Here is a 17,923-nt window from a genome sequence, read left to right as displayed (position 1 = left end):
CCGATCGGATTTCTCAGGATAACTGGGAGTAATGGACAATGGGTGTAAACAAGGGCTGAGGGCTTGGGCCCCGGACTCAGCTTCAAGGAAAGGCACATAGTCTCTCACAGCTTCTGATTCCCCCATGGTGACAGTTGTCATGGTAATGTCATGAGGTTGACATGAGATCATGGGTGAAGAGCTCAATGTGGTGCCCTGTACCTGGAATTCCAGATGTAAGCAACTGTCAAGGGCTGTTAGATCTGGAATAGACTTTCTTTCTCTTAGAAACAGGTAAAAAGGAGAGAAGTGCCCAGGGTGTTCTTTCAGAAGACTAAACAGTAGACAGTGCGGCCCAGTATTTAGGATGTTAGTTCTGACAGTGTGGAACTTGCTAGACCCTCCCAGGAAGTAAGTGAACCAGACCTGTGGACCCTATGCCTGCTCAGCTCACCCTGAAGACAGTCTAGGCACTTCCCATAGACTGGAAGCCTCGTGGGTTCAGTTTGTAAGGCATTTTCCACAACGATCAATGTATCGGTTGGCACAACTCCCTGAACTTAGCGGTGTGGGTGAAGTAAACCTGGGCCAGGGCCTGAGTCCCAGGTGTCTGTGTGTCTAAGGAGATGACCAAGATTCCTTGTCTCTCCCTGCCTCTGCCCTATCTCCCACATGCTTTCCCTGTTTACTATGAAACGCTGTTCAGGAAAGACCCTGGTCCTCCCCCTGCACCACACATGTGCATGCGACATGAGCATACATCCACTCTGGGGACCTTCTGGCTGGCTTAGAAAAGAGAAGTGTGGTGACCGTTCTTTCTTGGAAATGGTGCCAGGATGGCTTCTTCTCCATGGAAAAAGCCCCTGAAGCACAAGAAGGATAAGAGAGACAAGAACTTGTCACTGTGGAGAGGAGGATGCCCAGTTCAGCTGGGGGAGAGAGAACCTGCAGGCCTACAGGACAGAACGGAGGCAGAGACGGGCCATGGGTATGCGCAGTCTAGAACCAAACCATCAGGAGGAATGAATGTCAAGTAGTTAGTTCCTTGGTTCAGCCAGGGCATTGGGGAAGCCTAGGGGACTCTTGCAGGCAGCAGCTGATAAGACGTGTTCCATTCAGGCTTCTCTGGAATTCAGACTAAAGTCCCCAACAGAAGGCCCCAGTTGGTCTTCAGTGAGTTACCTCCTTCAAGGGCTTTTCCAGACTGAGGAATGTGTGGTTCTGGGTTTCTGTGAGCTAATGGAACTTCCTCTTAGCAAAGAGAGAGGGGAAATGGGCTCATACTGACAGAAGGAAATTTTGTCAAACCGTGTTTCCCCAAATTTGTAAATAGCTATAGTTGAGAGGTTGCCTTGTCCCCCCCCCAATACCTCTACTCCCACCACATATGCACAGTGACAGAATGTGCAGCCCTCTAAAGAGTCAGGTCATACACACAGAGCCCACACTGCAGAGCCCACAGAACACTCAGCCCCCTGAGAGTCTGGATACACCCACAGAACCCACACAACACCTGCACCACTGGGTGAAAGTTCCCAGAGCCCCTCATGTAAAGGATTCAGAAAGGGGAGCCTGGGCTGCTACCTGCCTGGGACAGCATAGAAAGCCTGAGTGCCGTATCCAGGCAGCTGAGCACTGATGCTATCACCCCCACGGACAGGACACCCGATACTGAGAAACCTGACTCACTCATTTCCTGCAGAGCTCATGGGTTTGAGGGTTTCTTTTGAAACAAACCCACAATTTAAAATTAAGTGTATTGTTATTAATGAGAAGGCCTATGGCACCTCCTCACTATCAGAGTGATCTGAACTTTACTAGATTTCCCATAAATCTCCAAACCAGAGTGCTGAGAACCTGTAGGCACTAATGAGAAAGGACCGGGTTAGGATGAACTTAGTGTTTTAAAAAAAAGTGATTCTAGCCAAAGCATAAGTAATTCAACAAAAGGAACCAGGGAGACCTTTATTGAACCCAACATTCAACTTTGAGGGTTTTTTTTCTATGTTTATTGTTTTAGTGTCTGTGTGTGTTACATATGTGGAGGTCAGGGGACAACCTGGTGGAACTGGTTCTCTTCTTCCACTATACGGATTCTAAGGAGAGAACTCAAGTCATCAGGCCGGGCACAAGTGTCTTTCCTCGCTGACCGATCTCACCAGCACAGCTTTTCCTTTCTTCAGCTGTCACCTGCTACCTACCAGATGTGATATTCAGCCTTGGCTTCATGAAGCACAACATCTGGTGATAACGATGAACACCAAGCAACAAGTGCTGCCATCTGTGACAAGTGCCTTGAAAGAAACTAGTATCCTACTCTAGGGATGAGACAGGAAGTAAATAAGACGGATGGGAAGCCGCTATCGCTCTAGCTGTAAGACAGCACACAGCCATGGGGCAGGGCTTTCACCAGGAGCGTTCTGGTGGCTGGGAAGTTGAGGATCAAGGTTCTGGATCATCTAGTCCCCAACTGAGGGCTTTATTCATTGTCCACAGGTACCTTGGAGCTGTGGTCTCAGAGATAGAAAGAGATACCTCTGGTCTCTTCCTCTTATGAAGACACTAATCTCAGCATGAGGCCCCACCCTCATGAGGCCCCACCCTCATGAGCTCATCTAAAAATCTTCCATGAGGCCCCACCATCACATTAGGGGTTAGGGCTTCAACACTGAGGAGTGGGGGTCACCAACATTCAGTCCATACAGATGTGTATACATATACAGTGGGCAACAGCAGTAAGGATTCTTCAAACAAAGAACAGGACAAGACAACAGGCTGGAGAGGCTGCCAGTTGAAATTGATGGTGAGCGGTCCATGATAAGAGCCTGGAAAGGAAAACATGGTGTGGAGGGGCAGTTTCGGCTCAATAGCGGTATGCTATACAGAGGAAGGAATTGAAGTAGCTCCCGGGATGGCCCTAGCACTGGGTTAGGGCTTGGAGCTGGAGATTTCAAGGTGAGTGTTCTGTGTTCTCTGTGAGACTTGCATCATGGGTGGAGCTGTCATTGTGGCATAGAGACAAGAAGACAGGTCTGAGAGGATCCCTGGCCAGCTACAGCCCATAAACTCAAGCTACTCCCCTGACTCACTATCTAGAAAGAGTAGACAGCCATCATATTGGTCTACAGTGTCAGAACCGTGCCTGAGTTCAGCGTGGGCACAGCAGGCCATGAGCCTCGGGCCTCAGAGGTCTTCAGACAGTCACAGCCCATAAGCAGGGTGAGGTAACAGCCAAATGGTCTCTTCAGTGAATTACACCACATGCAGAGTCGGGCATAAGCAAAGGAAGGGTAGACATGGAACCACCTTCCTCCTGCATAATCAGCTCTTTAGAAGAACGGTCCAATCCGTGGCCTGGGGATGCAGTCTGTGCACAGTCTGCATGTTGTGTGGCCAACACCATTGCAGCCCTGCAACCTCTCTGCAGTACTTTCAACTCATCAACATAACAGTTCCCATCCTTAGTCCCTGTTCTGACTGCCCTGAAAATGACTCCTCCCTCCCTGCCCCCCGCCCCCCGCCCTGAGGAATCACCCCAGTGACTCCTGTTTCCATGACTCCCGATCCACATCCATTCCTCTGAGGCTTTGGTGGTTTTAGATGTCTCTAAACTGGAGCCATTGTTGTCTCCTCTATTTGGATTGCCTCTGCTGGTTTCCATGATGGTTAATAACAACCCACTCACACAGCTGCGGGAACTGTGAGGCCTTGCCTAGTGGAAAAGGGTAACTATCAAATGTCCCCTTAGCCTGGCCTTGTTGGTGGCCTTGCAGCTCTCCCATCCGGCTTGGTCCATGTCTACCCACTTGGAGTCATCCACTGCTCTCTGGGACCACTTGCCACAGCCTCCTGGTCAATTTTCTTTCCCTCCAGCATCGCTCACCACTAAATACTCTTCCCTACTGTTGACTGGGCTGAGGAGTTGAAAATGCAAATTTGGGGGTCTGAGTTCCACTGGACGGCTTGTAAGACAACACTCAAAGCTTCTGCTCAAACCAGAAGGTTCTTCGAGGCCTCCCTGCAACCTCCTGTCCCTTCCCAACCCTTCCCTTTCACGTCCTCACCCTTCCCCACCAGCCCTCATACCCACCTGCCTTTCCCCAACAAACTGCTGTGCATGGCCCTGGCCCTTTGCGCATGCCAGTTCCTCGTCCCCATATGTTCTTCATCCACTCTGCTGTTTCAAGGCTGCCTAAGTGCTCTCTGGGAAAGCCTCTCTGAGCCACTCAGACCCTGTGTGTGCTTTTCCAACATGTGGCCAACATGTCACTACATGGCTCTTGGTGAACGTTAAATGGCGAGTGTCATTCTTGGTGCCCCATGCAGCTGCCATGGTGTGAAATACCTCAGCCAGGTGCACCCCTGCTGGACTCACTGGGAAGAGGTGAGGTGTGTGGTATGTTAACTACACTAAGTGGAAGTGGGAAGCCTCAGGTGTGGAGTCTGTGACAGGCAATAGAAGATGAGAGACCCCAGGATCTAAGGCCAACAAAGATCATAGGTATTAGGACCAGTGATGTGGAGTCTTGTATGGAGTGGAGGGTGTGGAGATAGGGCAAGCATGTGATGTCCGTTCACTCAGGCTAACCAACTACCACAGCAAAGCTACTAGGCTGGAGAGGCCCCAAGGGCAGCCCCAGGGAATGGAAAGAGTGCTTCTCTGGATGCTAGGTATGATCTGCTCTTTGAAAATGAATCTATCTGTCACATAGAGATGGTAGTCTTGAAGCCTGACTGTTTTCACTGGTTCTCTATGACGTTTCATTCGAGGTTCTTTACCCAGCATTCATTCCAGCTCATTGAGGGCAGAAACACTCCTTGCTTTGCCTCCGTGCCCTCTCCACCCAGCCAATGCTAGTGTATATATAGCAACGAGCACTCTATAAACGTCTGGTGGACAAATGAACGCACGAATGGGTAGAACTTTTCCATTCATATCAAAGAAGCATTTGAATGCAGGTGGAAATAGTTCAAGAAGCATCGAGATGATTATGACGGTCATGGACGTCGGAGCAGACCAGGTGCTTGGGAGACGTCACCCTGAACCTGGAAGAGAGAGAGAGCCAGAGGTAACTGATTGGAGGCTTGATTGCAGATTTGCTATCCTCTCCTCTTGCTCACATGAACCTATGATTATTCCCTCCCCCTCTTTCTTCACCCTACAGCTCCTATGTAGTGTAGGACTTAGGGCTGCAGACCAAACACAAGATGTAAGGCAGAGGAAATCAACCAGGAAACTGGGGTGAAGGGGCTGAATGAATACATTCAGGTGCATCCACCCTCTCTTTGGGCAGACATTTACTGGGTACCCACCACACTAAACCTCCTGAGACAGGCAGCGAGACGCGATCCTACTGGCTGGCTCAATTCTGCATGCATGGGCGCAAGCAACACACACACACACAGTGTCCATTCACTTCTCTGCCACCCTCACCCCAGTATGGCGGAACTGAAGTTACCCACTGTGAAATAGCCTCATAGCTAGAAGCCTCAAAGGCCAGGCTTAGAATAGAAGGGGAGGGACTTCTTCCACTTTCCACCCACCTTTATCCCAGCAGCCCTCAGTAAGTGCATGAGAAGACCTATCAAAGGCTTTAGGGAATGGAAGCCAAACCATTCCACTGTAGAAGGGTAGGTGGGGAGTACTGGAAAGTGGGAAGGGCAGGGTCCATCAAGGCTATGGTCTCCAGCACTACACACACACACACACACACACACACACACACACACACACACCATTGTTTTGTTGGTTTGCTGTTCCTCTGGGCAGACAGAACATTTTCACTTCTGGTCCCCAAGTGTGAGAATTCACCAGGCCACTGGCTTCCTGTTTTGCATTGGCTTTTGCGCCGGGGTTTTGCTCACTAAGCAGTTTTTAAGAATAAAATAATGATACTTCCATCTACTGCTGTGCTGTCCTTCTTAAGCCCCTGGAGCATAGGAGGGGACACCGTAGACTGTGGTCTCCTAGGTCCTGTCACCTGACCCCATCTACTGTCACTGGCTTGGGTCAAGGCTAGGAAGATGCTATAGCTTTGAACATGCCTTAGTTATTCCTTGGTAGAAAAGCTTTCCATCTGCGTGTGCGCTTGTCTTGAAAAGTGTCTGATCACACGACATGCACGGGTGGGATGTGGCTGAGGATAGGGAAGGAGGAGAGATGACAAGTGTTGGTTTTTAGAGCAGCAGGCATGGACCAGGCTTGAAGCAATGTGCAAGATGCTCTCAAGAGGATGAGGAATCCTTTCGCTTCGTTTCCTGGGTAGTTCCTGCCTACGTGACACACATACACACACACACAAGTGTACATGAGGCACAATAGGGGACTTAGAAGAGACGTGAAGCCTAACGCAGCCTGCTGGAAGTGCTCGTGAGACAGGAGAGGTCAGGTTAATCTCCAGAGAGACTGGATTCCCCATGGGGCCTAGCCCAGTGCCTGGAGGAGTAGAGAAAATGAATGGATGAGTGAATGAGTGAAGGTGTGTGATCCAGAGAGTGTTTCTAAGTAAAATCAGAGAACAAGGTCCATGAGTCTTGAAAGAGGCTCCTGGGAAATGTGAAATGTGAGCCGGGAGGAGGAGTGGCAGAAAGGGTGACTTGGGGATCAGAGAATAAAAGGAAGGACTGGGAAGTAGGCAAAGGAGGCAGAAGTTCAGAGCTGACATCAAGCCTGGAAAGGCCTGAGCCCTGAAAACCCCATCCAGCACTATGGGGGGGGGGGGGGTTAGCTGCTCACTGGAGGGAGGAGCCAGTTTCTTAGGAGCTCAGGATCAGAGAGCAGCTGCCCCTTGGCTTGATGCTCTAACCCGGCCACCAAAGATTTAAGGAAAGTAAATTTATCTTGCTCTGAGTGGCTATTTGCCCAACCTCTCTCTCCCTACCGGTGAGGCTGAAGCGAGGCTGAAGTGAGGCTGGGGACCTGGAGCCCTTGCCCTGATCAGTCTGTGTCCTTTCAGGTATTGATGAGTCTAGGGATGATCCAGTCTTCAATACCCACCAGATCTCTGCAGGGTATAGGAAACAAACTATATAGTGGTTAGAGTCCTAGACTCCCGGCATCTAGGGGGACCTCAGCAGCCACATTCCAACAGTCATCTCTAGACTTGATACTTTATACTGAACTAGACTTGACACTTTATATTGTGATTGCATACTTTAACTATTTACTGAGCAGCCATTGTGACCCCAGATCATTGGTATGTTTAATAGACAAGGTGAGAGCCAAGAGTAACCTTCAAGAAATGGTCATTTGCTTTCCCAGTGCTGAAATCAATGGCCAAATAAGTGGCATGACCAGTCTTATTATGGTCACTCAACACTGCAGGATAGAATGAAGAACCAGAGCTGTTTATACAGTAACCAGTCTTTACCCTCATGAGCCCTGAGGTGAGCCACAGATTCTGCTCAGGCTCCAGTAAAGGCTGTGGGCAGCAGGCAGTCCTGAGTGAAGCAAGCCAGCTCTGTGAATCTCTCAGTCTCTCTCTGTGTAAAATGGACCAATAATAATCCCTGTGTCACAGGGTAGCCACAAGGCTCAGAATGCAGAAGCATGTTTGAAAATATACTGTGTAAGCAGTCTGGTCTTCCTCAGGCTGCTGGTCATCCTTTTCTAGAGCGGAGGCTGCCTTCTGTTTCTTCTCCAATGTCCATTTAGTAAGCTTATTTACAGTGCTTCATTTCAGGATTGCTAGGGACCTCTGGCCACAGTCAGCTCTTCTGGGTTGGGGAATAGGACATGTGGAGGAAACCTGCCATCTACATGGGTGTCAAAATAAATGGTGTCTAGTCTAGAGTTCTGAGGTGAGTCTCAGGAAAGATGGGACTTAAAGATCACAGAGTCTGAGTGTGGACAGAAAGGTTGTGGGTGCAAGGGAAAAGGACGTTCTAGGCTGGACACAGCCCTGGGAAGGACATTTAAGAGAAACAGGGTAACAGAAAAACTGTAGCTGGTAGCCCTTGGCATAGCAGGCTCTCCAGTAGAGTGGAGCTGGAGACAGAGGGTAGAGGATCAATGGGGAGGAGGGCCTGGTACAGCTAAGGATCCGAGTGCCCAGTTAGTACCCAGCCTCAGAGACCTGTTGCTTGGATTCTAGTCAGTCTGAGAAAGTTATAATCTGCCCCTTCACTCCTAGGATGTAGCCACGTCCAGAGTTAAGAAAACTGCTTCACCATGGGCCTGCGGAAGTAAGGAAAGCAAGGGCGTGCAGAGGGGACACGGAGCACGTCAGTGGGCTCAGAAAGAGGAAGCAATCCGCTCTCGCTTCTGCTTCTGGGGATGGGAAATACCCACTATTCTCCCAGTCCTCAGCAGATGTCCTTGTCCTCACCTGAAGCTACACAACCTGGGCCCGGAACTACCTGGGGTTCAAGGCTTATTCTCCATTCAAGTATCCAAAAGGTCTACTGAGTCCTGAGCATTTCCAAGGGACCCAGGGAGCCTCACAGGCCATGCCAACCAGGGCAGAGTTATAAGTGTTATTGGAGCTGCATAACTGGTGAGTTCAGAAGTGGGGTCCAGCTTGCAGAGCTGGTATGCAAGGAAGAAGGACACCCAAGGCAGCAGCATCCCCTTTCTCTACCACTCCCAAAAGTTTTTTGAGAAAGGGAGAGGGGTCCAAAGTTATGAAGAGTCCCCCTTCATACTCAAAAAGGAAAGGTTTTCAGGAAAGAAAACCCAGTTAAAGGCTTCCAAATCTTAAGACTTGGTGTGTTGTGTCCAAGCCCAGCTGAGCTGGGAATAAAAAGGCCCCCACCCCTGGCAGGACACACTAAGCCTGGCACATTCTTTCCTCCACAGTCTGCCATAGGCCAGAGAGAGAACAAGAAGAAAAACAAAAAACATAAAACACAGGGCCCTCAGCAAAAAAACGAGAGTAAGGACAGCAAAATAATGGCCAGCCCTCTCCTTCCTGTGTGGGTTATGGCCTCAGCATGCTTCAGCCTAGGACTGGGGCTGGTTGATCAGTGGTAGGCCTGAACAGCACAGACCCCTTATCTTCCTCCAGTCACCTCTGCTCCAGGAAATGTAGCTTCTCCAGATGGAACCGCTTTATACCAAACACAGGCTGAAGTAAATCTCCTAGTACCAGCTCTGCCTTCAGTCCAGTGGGTCACAGGCAAAGCAAGAAGCCATGACCCCGGAGGTAATGTGTTCTACAGTCCTTGTCCTTAGCTGCTTCGCTCAGCCTCGACCAGGTGCCTCCCATGGCTCCATGGCTCTGGCTGCTTTCTGCCACACTGGGCCAGCTTTGTGCAGGACAGCAGAGTTGGAGAATAGAACTTACCCTGGGCACAATGTGCACCCCAGGTCAGGAGCCTAAACAACAGGGACACGGTTTCTAGACTGTTCTGCTCATGTGTGGTGGGCACGAGGCTTGTCACTATAGGGAAAACTAGCCCGAGGGAGACAGCAAAGGGGAGGAAATGTGGAAAAGGCCCAAACCAAACATAGAGATAGAAAGGACAGAGTAAAGACCCAAGTTCAGCCTTCAGGGAAGTTGGCCTCAAATGGAAAGGTTAAAAAACATGTCTGAATTCACCCCTTTGATCACATGACTCCCTAATTAAAGGGATTGGCTCTCCAACCCCTGGTAGCAACTTTACAAAACGAAATGACAAGAAATTGCACATGAAGAGCTTACCCCGTGGAGTCTGGGGGCTATTTCCACCCTGCATTTGACAGGAGGAAGGCTGGCTTGGCTGTGATTTGTCACACTGTGTCTGCTGAAATTTGCAAGTCCTACAGCCCAGGGGCGTCTTGAAATCCAGCTTTTTAACCCAGGGGAACAGTTGCTTCTCTGTGTCCCCAAGGCTTGTCCTATGAGAAGGCTGCTAAGCCTGGTCAGACCCATCCACACAGGCCTAACTCTATGAGGGCTGGAAGAAGGCCCAGAGAAGGCTCCTTATTCTCCTTACTCGGAGCCAGGTCAGACTTTTAGGACCCAGGAAGGCTGGAGGAGCTCAGGATGACCCAGGAGCCTTTCCTGTGTAAAAAGAAGAGATACTGAAAAGAACTCCGGCATCAGACTCACTCAGGTCTCCTGTCCCGCCACTCACCTCTCCTGACCTTCAGAAGCTAGAAGCTGCTCCATCAGACTCTTTCATTGGAAAACTTCATGTAGCCACCATCCGGACTGTTCATGTGGCCACTGATGGTGAAGGGTGGTCCAACCTCCAAGTCCTTCAGGTTCCTGAGACAGATTTCCAATAAAGCTGTTAAACTGAGAACCCAGCCTCTCCCCCGGGGCCTGTCTCCCTAAACTAGAGCCTACAAAGTGGATGCTAGAAGCAGAGGCAATGTCTAAGCACTGACTTGTCTTCCAGAATAAGATTTGTTTGTCTCAGCTCCCAGGGCCAGAGAAGAAGTGAGCCTGCACTGTGGCAGGGAATAGTGAAATGGCTTTTACCCTGAGAGGTCTTTCTGACTTCTGCTTCTCAAATCCATGGCTTTCTTTGATTGCTCTTCTTTTTTTGAACCCTATATTGCGCCTGGGATTGCTTTCTTTGCAATCAGGCTTGTCTCCAGTGTAGACAGTGAGATGCTTAAGGGCAGAGACTATGCCAAGCCATCTCTGTACTCTTGGAAACAAATACCATAAAACTGGCCATATAATAAAACTTTACTGAATAAATAGTAAACAGGTGGATGGGTGAGTGAGTGAGTGAGTGAATGGATGGATGGATAAATGTGTAGGTGAATAGACGGATGGACACACACATGTATGGATAAGTGCATGGATGCGTATGTGCATGCATGAATGGATGGATTCATGGATGAGTAGTGGGGGTGGATGGGTAGATGAATGAATAAGTGGGTAGGTGGGTGGGCCAATGAGTGGATAGATGAATGGGTGTGTGGATGGGTAGATGGATAAATAAGTGGGTAGGTGGGTGGGCCAATGAGTGGATAGATGAATGGGTGGGTAGATGGGTACATGGATGAATGACTAGGCAAGTTTGTACCTAAGTGCGTGAGTGGGTAGATGGATGAATGAATGGGAGGCATGTTCTCTGCCTGAGAGTGAGTGCTAAGGTGAAGACTATCATTGAGGCCTCACATGCTATTGCTGTAGGCACATATTTTGCTCTGAGAGCTTCTCTAAATGATGTCTTTCTGGTTTGCATGGACAGGGCCAGGGAAGGAAAGCAGTAAATTCCATTTCTGCCTCTAGTTCTTTCTCCATTATGTATAGCCCCAGTGCCAGCCCACCCAGTTCTGCCCTGGACCTACTCACCGGATTTGGTATAAATTGAAGACAAAGTTAGGCCCTGGGAAGACAACCCAAAAAGAGAGTTAGGATCCCCAGGGAAGTGACTGTCGTGCCTCGAGGAACATCTGGTACTCGCCCCACCTGCCCATAGTATAAACAGTCTGGCCTCGAGGTGTTCTATATGGCTCTCAAGAGCCTTCAGGGTCCTTTCATCAGGAGCTTTGATTACCCCTGAAAGGAAGCAGTTCTATCCAAGAGCCCCCAAAGAACCAGTCCTAAGCTTCACTCCAGACTCCACCATGTTCCAGCCCCGGGATTTTCACCACACACCCTTGTCTACTTCAGTAATGGAAGCTGAGGGATGGAGACACCCCTCTGCTGGTAGAGTGCTTATCTGGTATGTGTGAAGTCCTGGGTTCCATCCCCAGCACAGCATAAACTAGGCATGTCATGAACAGTTGTAACCCTTGGGAGGTGGAGGCAAGAGAATCAAAAGTTTAAGGTTATCCTTCGCTACATAGGCAATCTAAGGCTAACCTGGGCTAGAGACTGTCTAAAACAAATAAATAAGTAAATAAATAAATAAATAAATAAATAAATAAATGGAGGCTGCCATATAGAGATAGATAGATAGATAGTAGATAGATAGATAGATAGATAGATAGATAGATAGATAGATAGATAGATATGCTGGAACTGGACATGGGCATGATGGTGCTTGTATATTCCCAAAACTCTCTAGGCTGAGGCAGGAGAATGGAGAGTTTGAGGATAGCCTGGTATCCACATCAAGACCATGTCTAAAAACAAGAAAAAGTATAATAGCTTCTTTACTCTGTGGAATTTAAAAAATACACACCAAGGACAAGTACATTGGGACATAGTAGGTGCTCAGTAGATAATCGGAAATGCACACAGCTGGAACATTTTCTCTGTCAGCATTCCAGCACGCTGTCCTTGCTTCACCAGTTGAAAAGACCAAAAGGAACGCCAGAAGATGCATCAGCAGGCCTGGGAAGCCCAGGGCAGAGTGGGGAGGTGGGATGGGAAACAGAGACTAACATATAAGGAACCAGCCTGGCACCCTGGTCTTCTAAGCACTGCCTTTAGCCTTGGCGGAGGAGGGGAGAGGGAGGGAGGAGGGGGAGGGGAGGGGGGAGGGGTTAAAAAAGGAAGGCTACTTCCTCTGGTGGAAGATAAAGACCCCACCTCTCCTTCCAAGCCTCCACCTCTGCAGCTCAGCTACCAACTCAAATCTTCAACCACTGCAACCACCAGAGGAAATATTTTTGCATCCTGCTATGCTGAAAGGCTTGCCACCCCACCCAGCCTTGCCCAGCTCTTACAACGAGGAAGGGCAAGGCAGAACTGGGGCTGATTGGCATGGGGTTCACTCACCGTCCCAGCAGTACCCGCGCTGGTACCACTTGGCCAAACTGTAGCCTAGGATGGACACGAGCAGCAGTGACAGTCCCACTCCAAGGATCATGCCCAGTGTGCTGATGGAGTCTTCACCTGGGGAGAAACCATGCATCCTCACATCCCCTGTACCGAAGCCCCACACCACTTTCCAACTGCCCTCCTTTCGCTCCCGCTGCTCATCAAAGCCAGCTGGATCAGCCTAGCCATGCTATGGTGGGAATATCTGATACCTGAATTTTGTAACTGTGTTCATCCCTGTGGTGGGATCTGTTAGTCCCTTCACCCTTCTCTATTTCAGCTGCTTTGATAGGATCTTCAGAGTGTTAATTCAAAGAAACAACAGCAATGGATATTTTAGAATTGGAGAGAATCCTGAAATCATGGGTATCCCACTTAATAAAGATGCTCTGCCTTCCTGCAGAAGAACCTGGGAGGTCTAGCCTCAGCATAATGATGGTGGCCAGGAAGCAGAGCCTGGAGGCCGACAACAACACAAACCATAGGATCCTGGGCCTCTTCCCCCTTTTGCAGAGCCTATGGACCCAGTGGGCAGGGCTTGCCCTCCGATGGCTGCATGGCTGCGTGTTCTTGCTCTCTCTTCTCTTTTGTGGTCTGAGCTCTTGGCTAAATTTGCATGTTATTAGTGAGGGAAAGCCAAGAGCAAGAGACAAAGAGTGTTTGGAAGTATGAAAGGAAATGAGAGAACCAAGGAGAGCAGAGAGAGTGACCAGGCTGTGAGGTCTATGGTAGGCACACCATGAGGCAGCTCACCTGTGCCAGGGTGGGGAAGGAAGGGGAGGCTGTTGAAGTATTATGGAGAAGTAGAATGACTCCCTGTATCCATGGCCTGAGGACCAGAGGCTCTAATGATGCTGCCATGAGGCTGGGAGGTGTGCTGGTTGGACACAGACACTGGGGGCAGGCTAATGTATGAAGTCCAGTCCCATCCTCTGCATATGGTGGGGGCCACTAGTCTCTTTGCCTTTCTAGCTGTCAGCTGCTTTGATGGGTTATTGAGATGAATACACAATGCACAGAGCTATTGGGATGACTGATGGGAGTGTCAGGAAAAGAGGGTGCTAAGGATTGGCCCTGGTAAACACTAAGTGCTCAATAGATGCTGATGTTATCATCACCACTGCCATCCTTATCACCATCAAATTCATCAAACAGAGCAAGTGTGTTATTAAGTACTTCACTGTTTGCTCCGCCTAAGTCACTCTCCCTAGCTCCTCCATCCGGCTTCTCAGTAAAATAGCCAGGTTAAAGGCGGGCATGGTGGGACTTGGGAGGCGGAGACTCTGTGAGTTTAAGGCAAGGCCGGTTTATATATCGCAAGTTCTAGAACAGCCAGAGCTACACAGTGAGAGCCTGTCAAAACAAGAAAAAGACAGGCTAGTTAGTCTCCACTCCTGAAGGCAAAGTGACTGTCAAATACAGTCAGGATGAGTGTCTCTTTCTCGTCACAAGTTTCAAAAGCCCAGACCCGTACAGACAAGCAAAACATTCACAGCGTGGACAGGAAGTGAAACTAAGATTAGTCCCCATAGCTATGTTAGAAAAGAATGCCTTGCCTAGGGAAAAATCAGGAGCTGGAGGGAAAGCACTTTACAATGGTGTCAGTGGGTCCCAGAGAGAGGACCTATGCTCTTTACCCAAAAATTGAGCCCCAAAGAGACAGAAGGATTTCCAGACTGAATTGTGGGAAGCCAGAACTAAGCAGAGCACCAGATAGACCATCAGAGCCCACACAGGAACAACAGTTGGGTAAATGGAGTCTCAGGCAGCCTTAGAGAGCTGCTCTACCTTGTCATAGCCTGGAGCAACCAACAGCTTCTTATCACCAAGAGAGGCAGAGAAGTCACAGAGCCCCTGCAGACCTGAAGAAGCCACAGGTTTCTACACACACACACACACACACACACATACTGCTGCAGCACCTTGCCTAGTTGGTACTTAAACCAACACTGTGGACATCGCCATAGGTGTTGGTGTGAGCTGGTGACACCAGGGACTCTTCATTACTCCTCCCAGACCCCTTAACTTCCCTAGAACAAGGGGAAGGGAGATTACCAGCACTACCAAAGAGTCCAACATCTGGATAAACTAGACATTGGATTCCAGGAATAACAAAGTCACGTTTTTCTTGGTTTTTGTTTGTTTTGTGTTTTGTGTTTTTTGGCACACATGAGTTTGTCAACTGAGATTTGTGCTTGCTACTGACAGCTCGATAGTAAAGATTGCAAATACCTCAGAAGGAATTAGCAACCTTACAGAAAGGTTTGGTGGGGTGGACTTGTTATCGTTGGTACTTCTTCGAGTGTGTAAGGGCATAGCATTCACTGCCTACCCTCCTGAAGCAGAGACTGGCCCTTGTCAGACATCAAACCTTCTGTCACCTTATCGCGAATATCCCAGCCTTCAAAACCATAAGCAACAAACTCCTTCTTCTTACAAATTATCCAGTATCAGATACCAAAGGACTGCACCAGACAGAGAAACATTGAGAAGCACTGACCTAGGAGTTGCCTCTGTGGGGACAAGTACAGCTTAGGAGAACCATGAAGAGCTTTGTGCTAGCCCAGGAAGCTCCACGCCACTCCACAAGTATTTGATGACATCTTTTCCTCATAGTTACATGTGTTACAGAAGTAAATAGAGGAGACAGAAATCCTTGTCCTTATGGAAAATACACTCCAGTGGAAGGAGATGGCCAATGAGCAGAAAGGAAAAAAGGAAAGAAGGAAGAAAGGAAGGAAGGAAGGAAGGAAGGAGGGAGGGAGGGAGGGAGGGAGGGAGGGAAGGAAGGAAGGAAGGAAGGAAGGAAGGAAAGAAGGAAGGAAGGAAGGAAGGAAAGAAGGAAGGAAAGAAGGAAGGAAAGAAGGAAAGAAGGAAGGAAGGAAGGAAGGAAGGAAGGAAGGAAGGAATTTAAATGAGATACAGTGGTGCACGCCAGAGACAGTACATAGGGTGGAAGAGCTGAAAGTCCCAAGGGGCTAGAGAGTAGAGTTTAAGTAAAGTGCTCAGAGAGCCTCGGGAAGAAAGGCTAATGAGGAGACACCTAAAGGGGGTGAGAGGAAGACATCAAAAGTAAAAATGTCCTCTACAGTGGAAGCAAGAAGCTCCAAAAGGACCATGGCACCCTATGTGGTGAGGAATACACAAACGAAGTGGGTGTCCGGAGCCATCGTGCTTTGCAGACAGGGAGAGCCTGGCCTGTTTTCTGAGTAAGATAGGCAGTCAGCAACAGGACTCTGAGCAGAGAACATACAAAAACAAAAGACCAAAAATAAAAGCAAACTCCCTACGTTTGAGCAGCCAGGACACAACTACTTGGAATCTGGTCCCAGTGACATACAGTGTCTTAAACAAATATTTGGAAACTGATCCCAGGGACCCACAGTATCCTACAGAAAGGGCCAGTCTTAAGAAAGGCAACTTTTACTTTAAACTTACCTCTTAACAAGCTAGTGAGATGTCCACCTATGTACGCAGATATAGACGATTCACAGATGGCCTAAAAGATAAGGCCAGATAACTGCCCTTCCACCCAGCTGCTTTGGGGAAATCCCTCTCCCTCTCCTCAATATGCAATATGATTTCTTCCCTGGGAACCCACACAAATCTACCAGTATATTCCAATACATTCTCACTAATTAATGCACTGGGTAAATTACTTTTACCACTCATGTCACTGGCCTTTCTAAACACTGTGTCACATGGTAGAAGGACATGAATTGATGGAAAGCTGACCCCAACTGTTGAAAAAGACAGAAAGGGGTGACACTAAAAAAGGACAAACAGCCAGGACATTTCGACAAATACTCAGGCAAGAAGTGAACATGACAGGAAACACAAACAAGGAGCCAAGGCCAACACAAAAGCAAGGTCGCTATTCTAGACTCCTTTCTGTTGCTGTGATAAAATACAATGGCCAAAAGCAATTTAAGTGAAGAAAGGTATTTGATGTATACTTCCAGGTTACAGTTCAACACTGAGGGAAGTTAGGGCCGACTCCATGGAGGAATGCTCGTTTTTGGTTCATTCACCAGATTCTGCTTAACTGTCTTATACATCTGAAGCCTAGGGATGTTTCTGCCCATAGTGGGCTTGGCCCACCCACAGCAGCCGCCAATCAAGACGATCTCATTGGTATGGCCTCAAGCCAATCTGATCTGGGAAATCCTCCAATTGAGTCTCCCACAGATGACTCTGGGCTGTATCCAGTTGATACCTGAAGCTAACTAGCAGAGTCATCCACTAGGGACAGGACAGAGATGCCAGAAGCTCATCAATAATTCAGGGGTGGTGACCAAGAGTGAAGGGACAGGGCTTGCCTTTACACGTTAGTAGCACTAGCAGTGAATGTGGAAGCTGGGGTTTTTAGGGAATTTATCAAAGAAAAGTGGCACTAATAGGGAAGTCACCGGCCCAAGGTTCAGGGGTGAGGAGGGAAGGAGGCTCTATCTCTGGTCCTCTTTTGTCCCATCCCCACCCGTGCCTGCTGAGATTGCTTGCAGAAACACTAATTAGTCTTTCTTGTCAATTTTTCCAGAATGTTCCTTTAGTAGATATTCCTTACTTAGCCTCCCTTTTAGACCCTTAAGTTTCTACTGTAAAATATTCCTGCTCTAGCCATACAGAAGAGCGTGATAGCAACCATGTGCTCACTTCTAATCTCCAAAGAGTCTAGAATTGTGCCATTCTTGCTTACTAAAGACCTCAAGCAGAGACCATAACTGGTCAATGTGCCGAGAAGAAGCAACCGTGAGTGCTCCGGCCTCAGAGGGGCATCTTGGGGAACATTGGCTGAAGGGGAGGTGGGAAGCATGTAAGATTAGGGACCAGAGCTGTGGAATGCTGTCTTCTGAATATGATATGACCGTTGTTCTCATAAACCCACAGCAGCTGTGGTTACCTGCACATGACCAGGACAGCCAAAGTTCCAGCATAGAGTGGGGAGGAGCTCACCAGGCCATACCCCAAACTGATGAGCCATTGATGGTTGACAGTTAATAGAAAGATATGTGTTCCTCTTTGGGGATATGGGTACTCACAGGTTGCCTCTGCTCTAGGGGATGGTGCACATATGGACATGCTCTTATGGGTGTCACAAACTGGACTTAGTGGATTATTAAAAGAGAAAAAAAAACAAGAGCCGGAAGTTGAGCGACAGATGTGGTGGGTGAACACATGTATGAAATTCTCAAAGAATCATTTATTTTTAGATCTAACTTTTAGAATAGTCCTTCCTGGGTTTTCCCTCTCTCAAATTCAGTCTTTATCTTTCCTGTGCATTTTTCTTAAAGCTG

The 17,923-nt window shown here is 48.6% G+C and overlaps 1 protein-coding gene across 2 annotated transcripts in view; it reads right to left on the bottom strand.

The window, feature by feature from the left end:
- Positions 1-1,915: 1,915 nt before the first annotated feature.
- The window catches only part of Smim35 (small integral membrane protein 35), a 61,902-nt gene continuing 45,894 nt past the window's right edge, over positions 1,916-17,923 (bottom strand). Inside the window, exons 2-6 of one of the 2 annotated variants that reach the window (XR_013107521.1) lie at positions 12,588-12,704; positions 11,214-11,247; positions 10,036-10,169; positions 6,025-6,116; positions 1,916-5,025 (exon numbers count right to left, since the gene is read on the bottom strand). Coding sequence is in view for 1 of the 2 variants with exons in the window: in XM_076924972.1 (XP_076781087.1) it covers positions 10,070-10,169; positions 11,214-11,247; positions 12,588-12,704 (251 nt within the window). In the remaining variant the exon portion in view is untranslated. The remainder of the gene's footprint in view (positions 5,026-6,024; positions 6,117-10,035; positions 10,170-11,213; positions 11,248-12,587; positions 12,705-17,923) is intronic. The other variant, XM_076924972.1, reaches the window with a different exon arrangement.

The sequence above is a fragment of the Arvicanthis niloticus genome, chromosome 26, assembly GCF_011762505.2.
Source record: "Arvicanthis niloticus isolate mArvNil1 chromosome 26, mArvNil1.pat.X, whole genome shotgun sequence".
NCBI lineage: Eukaryota > Metazoa > Chordata > Mammalia > Rodentia > Muridae > Arvicanthis > Arvicanthis niloticus.
This window is presented reverse-complemented; position numbering and strand designations above follow the sequence as displayed.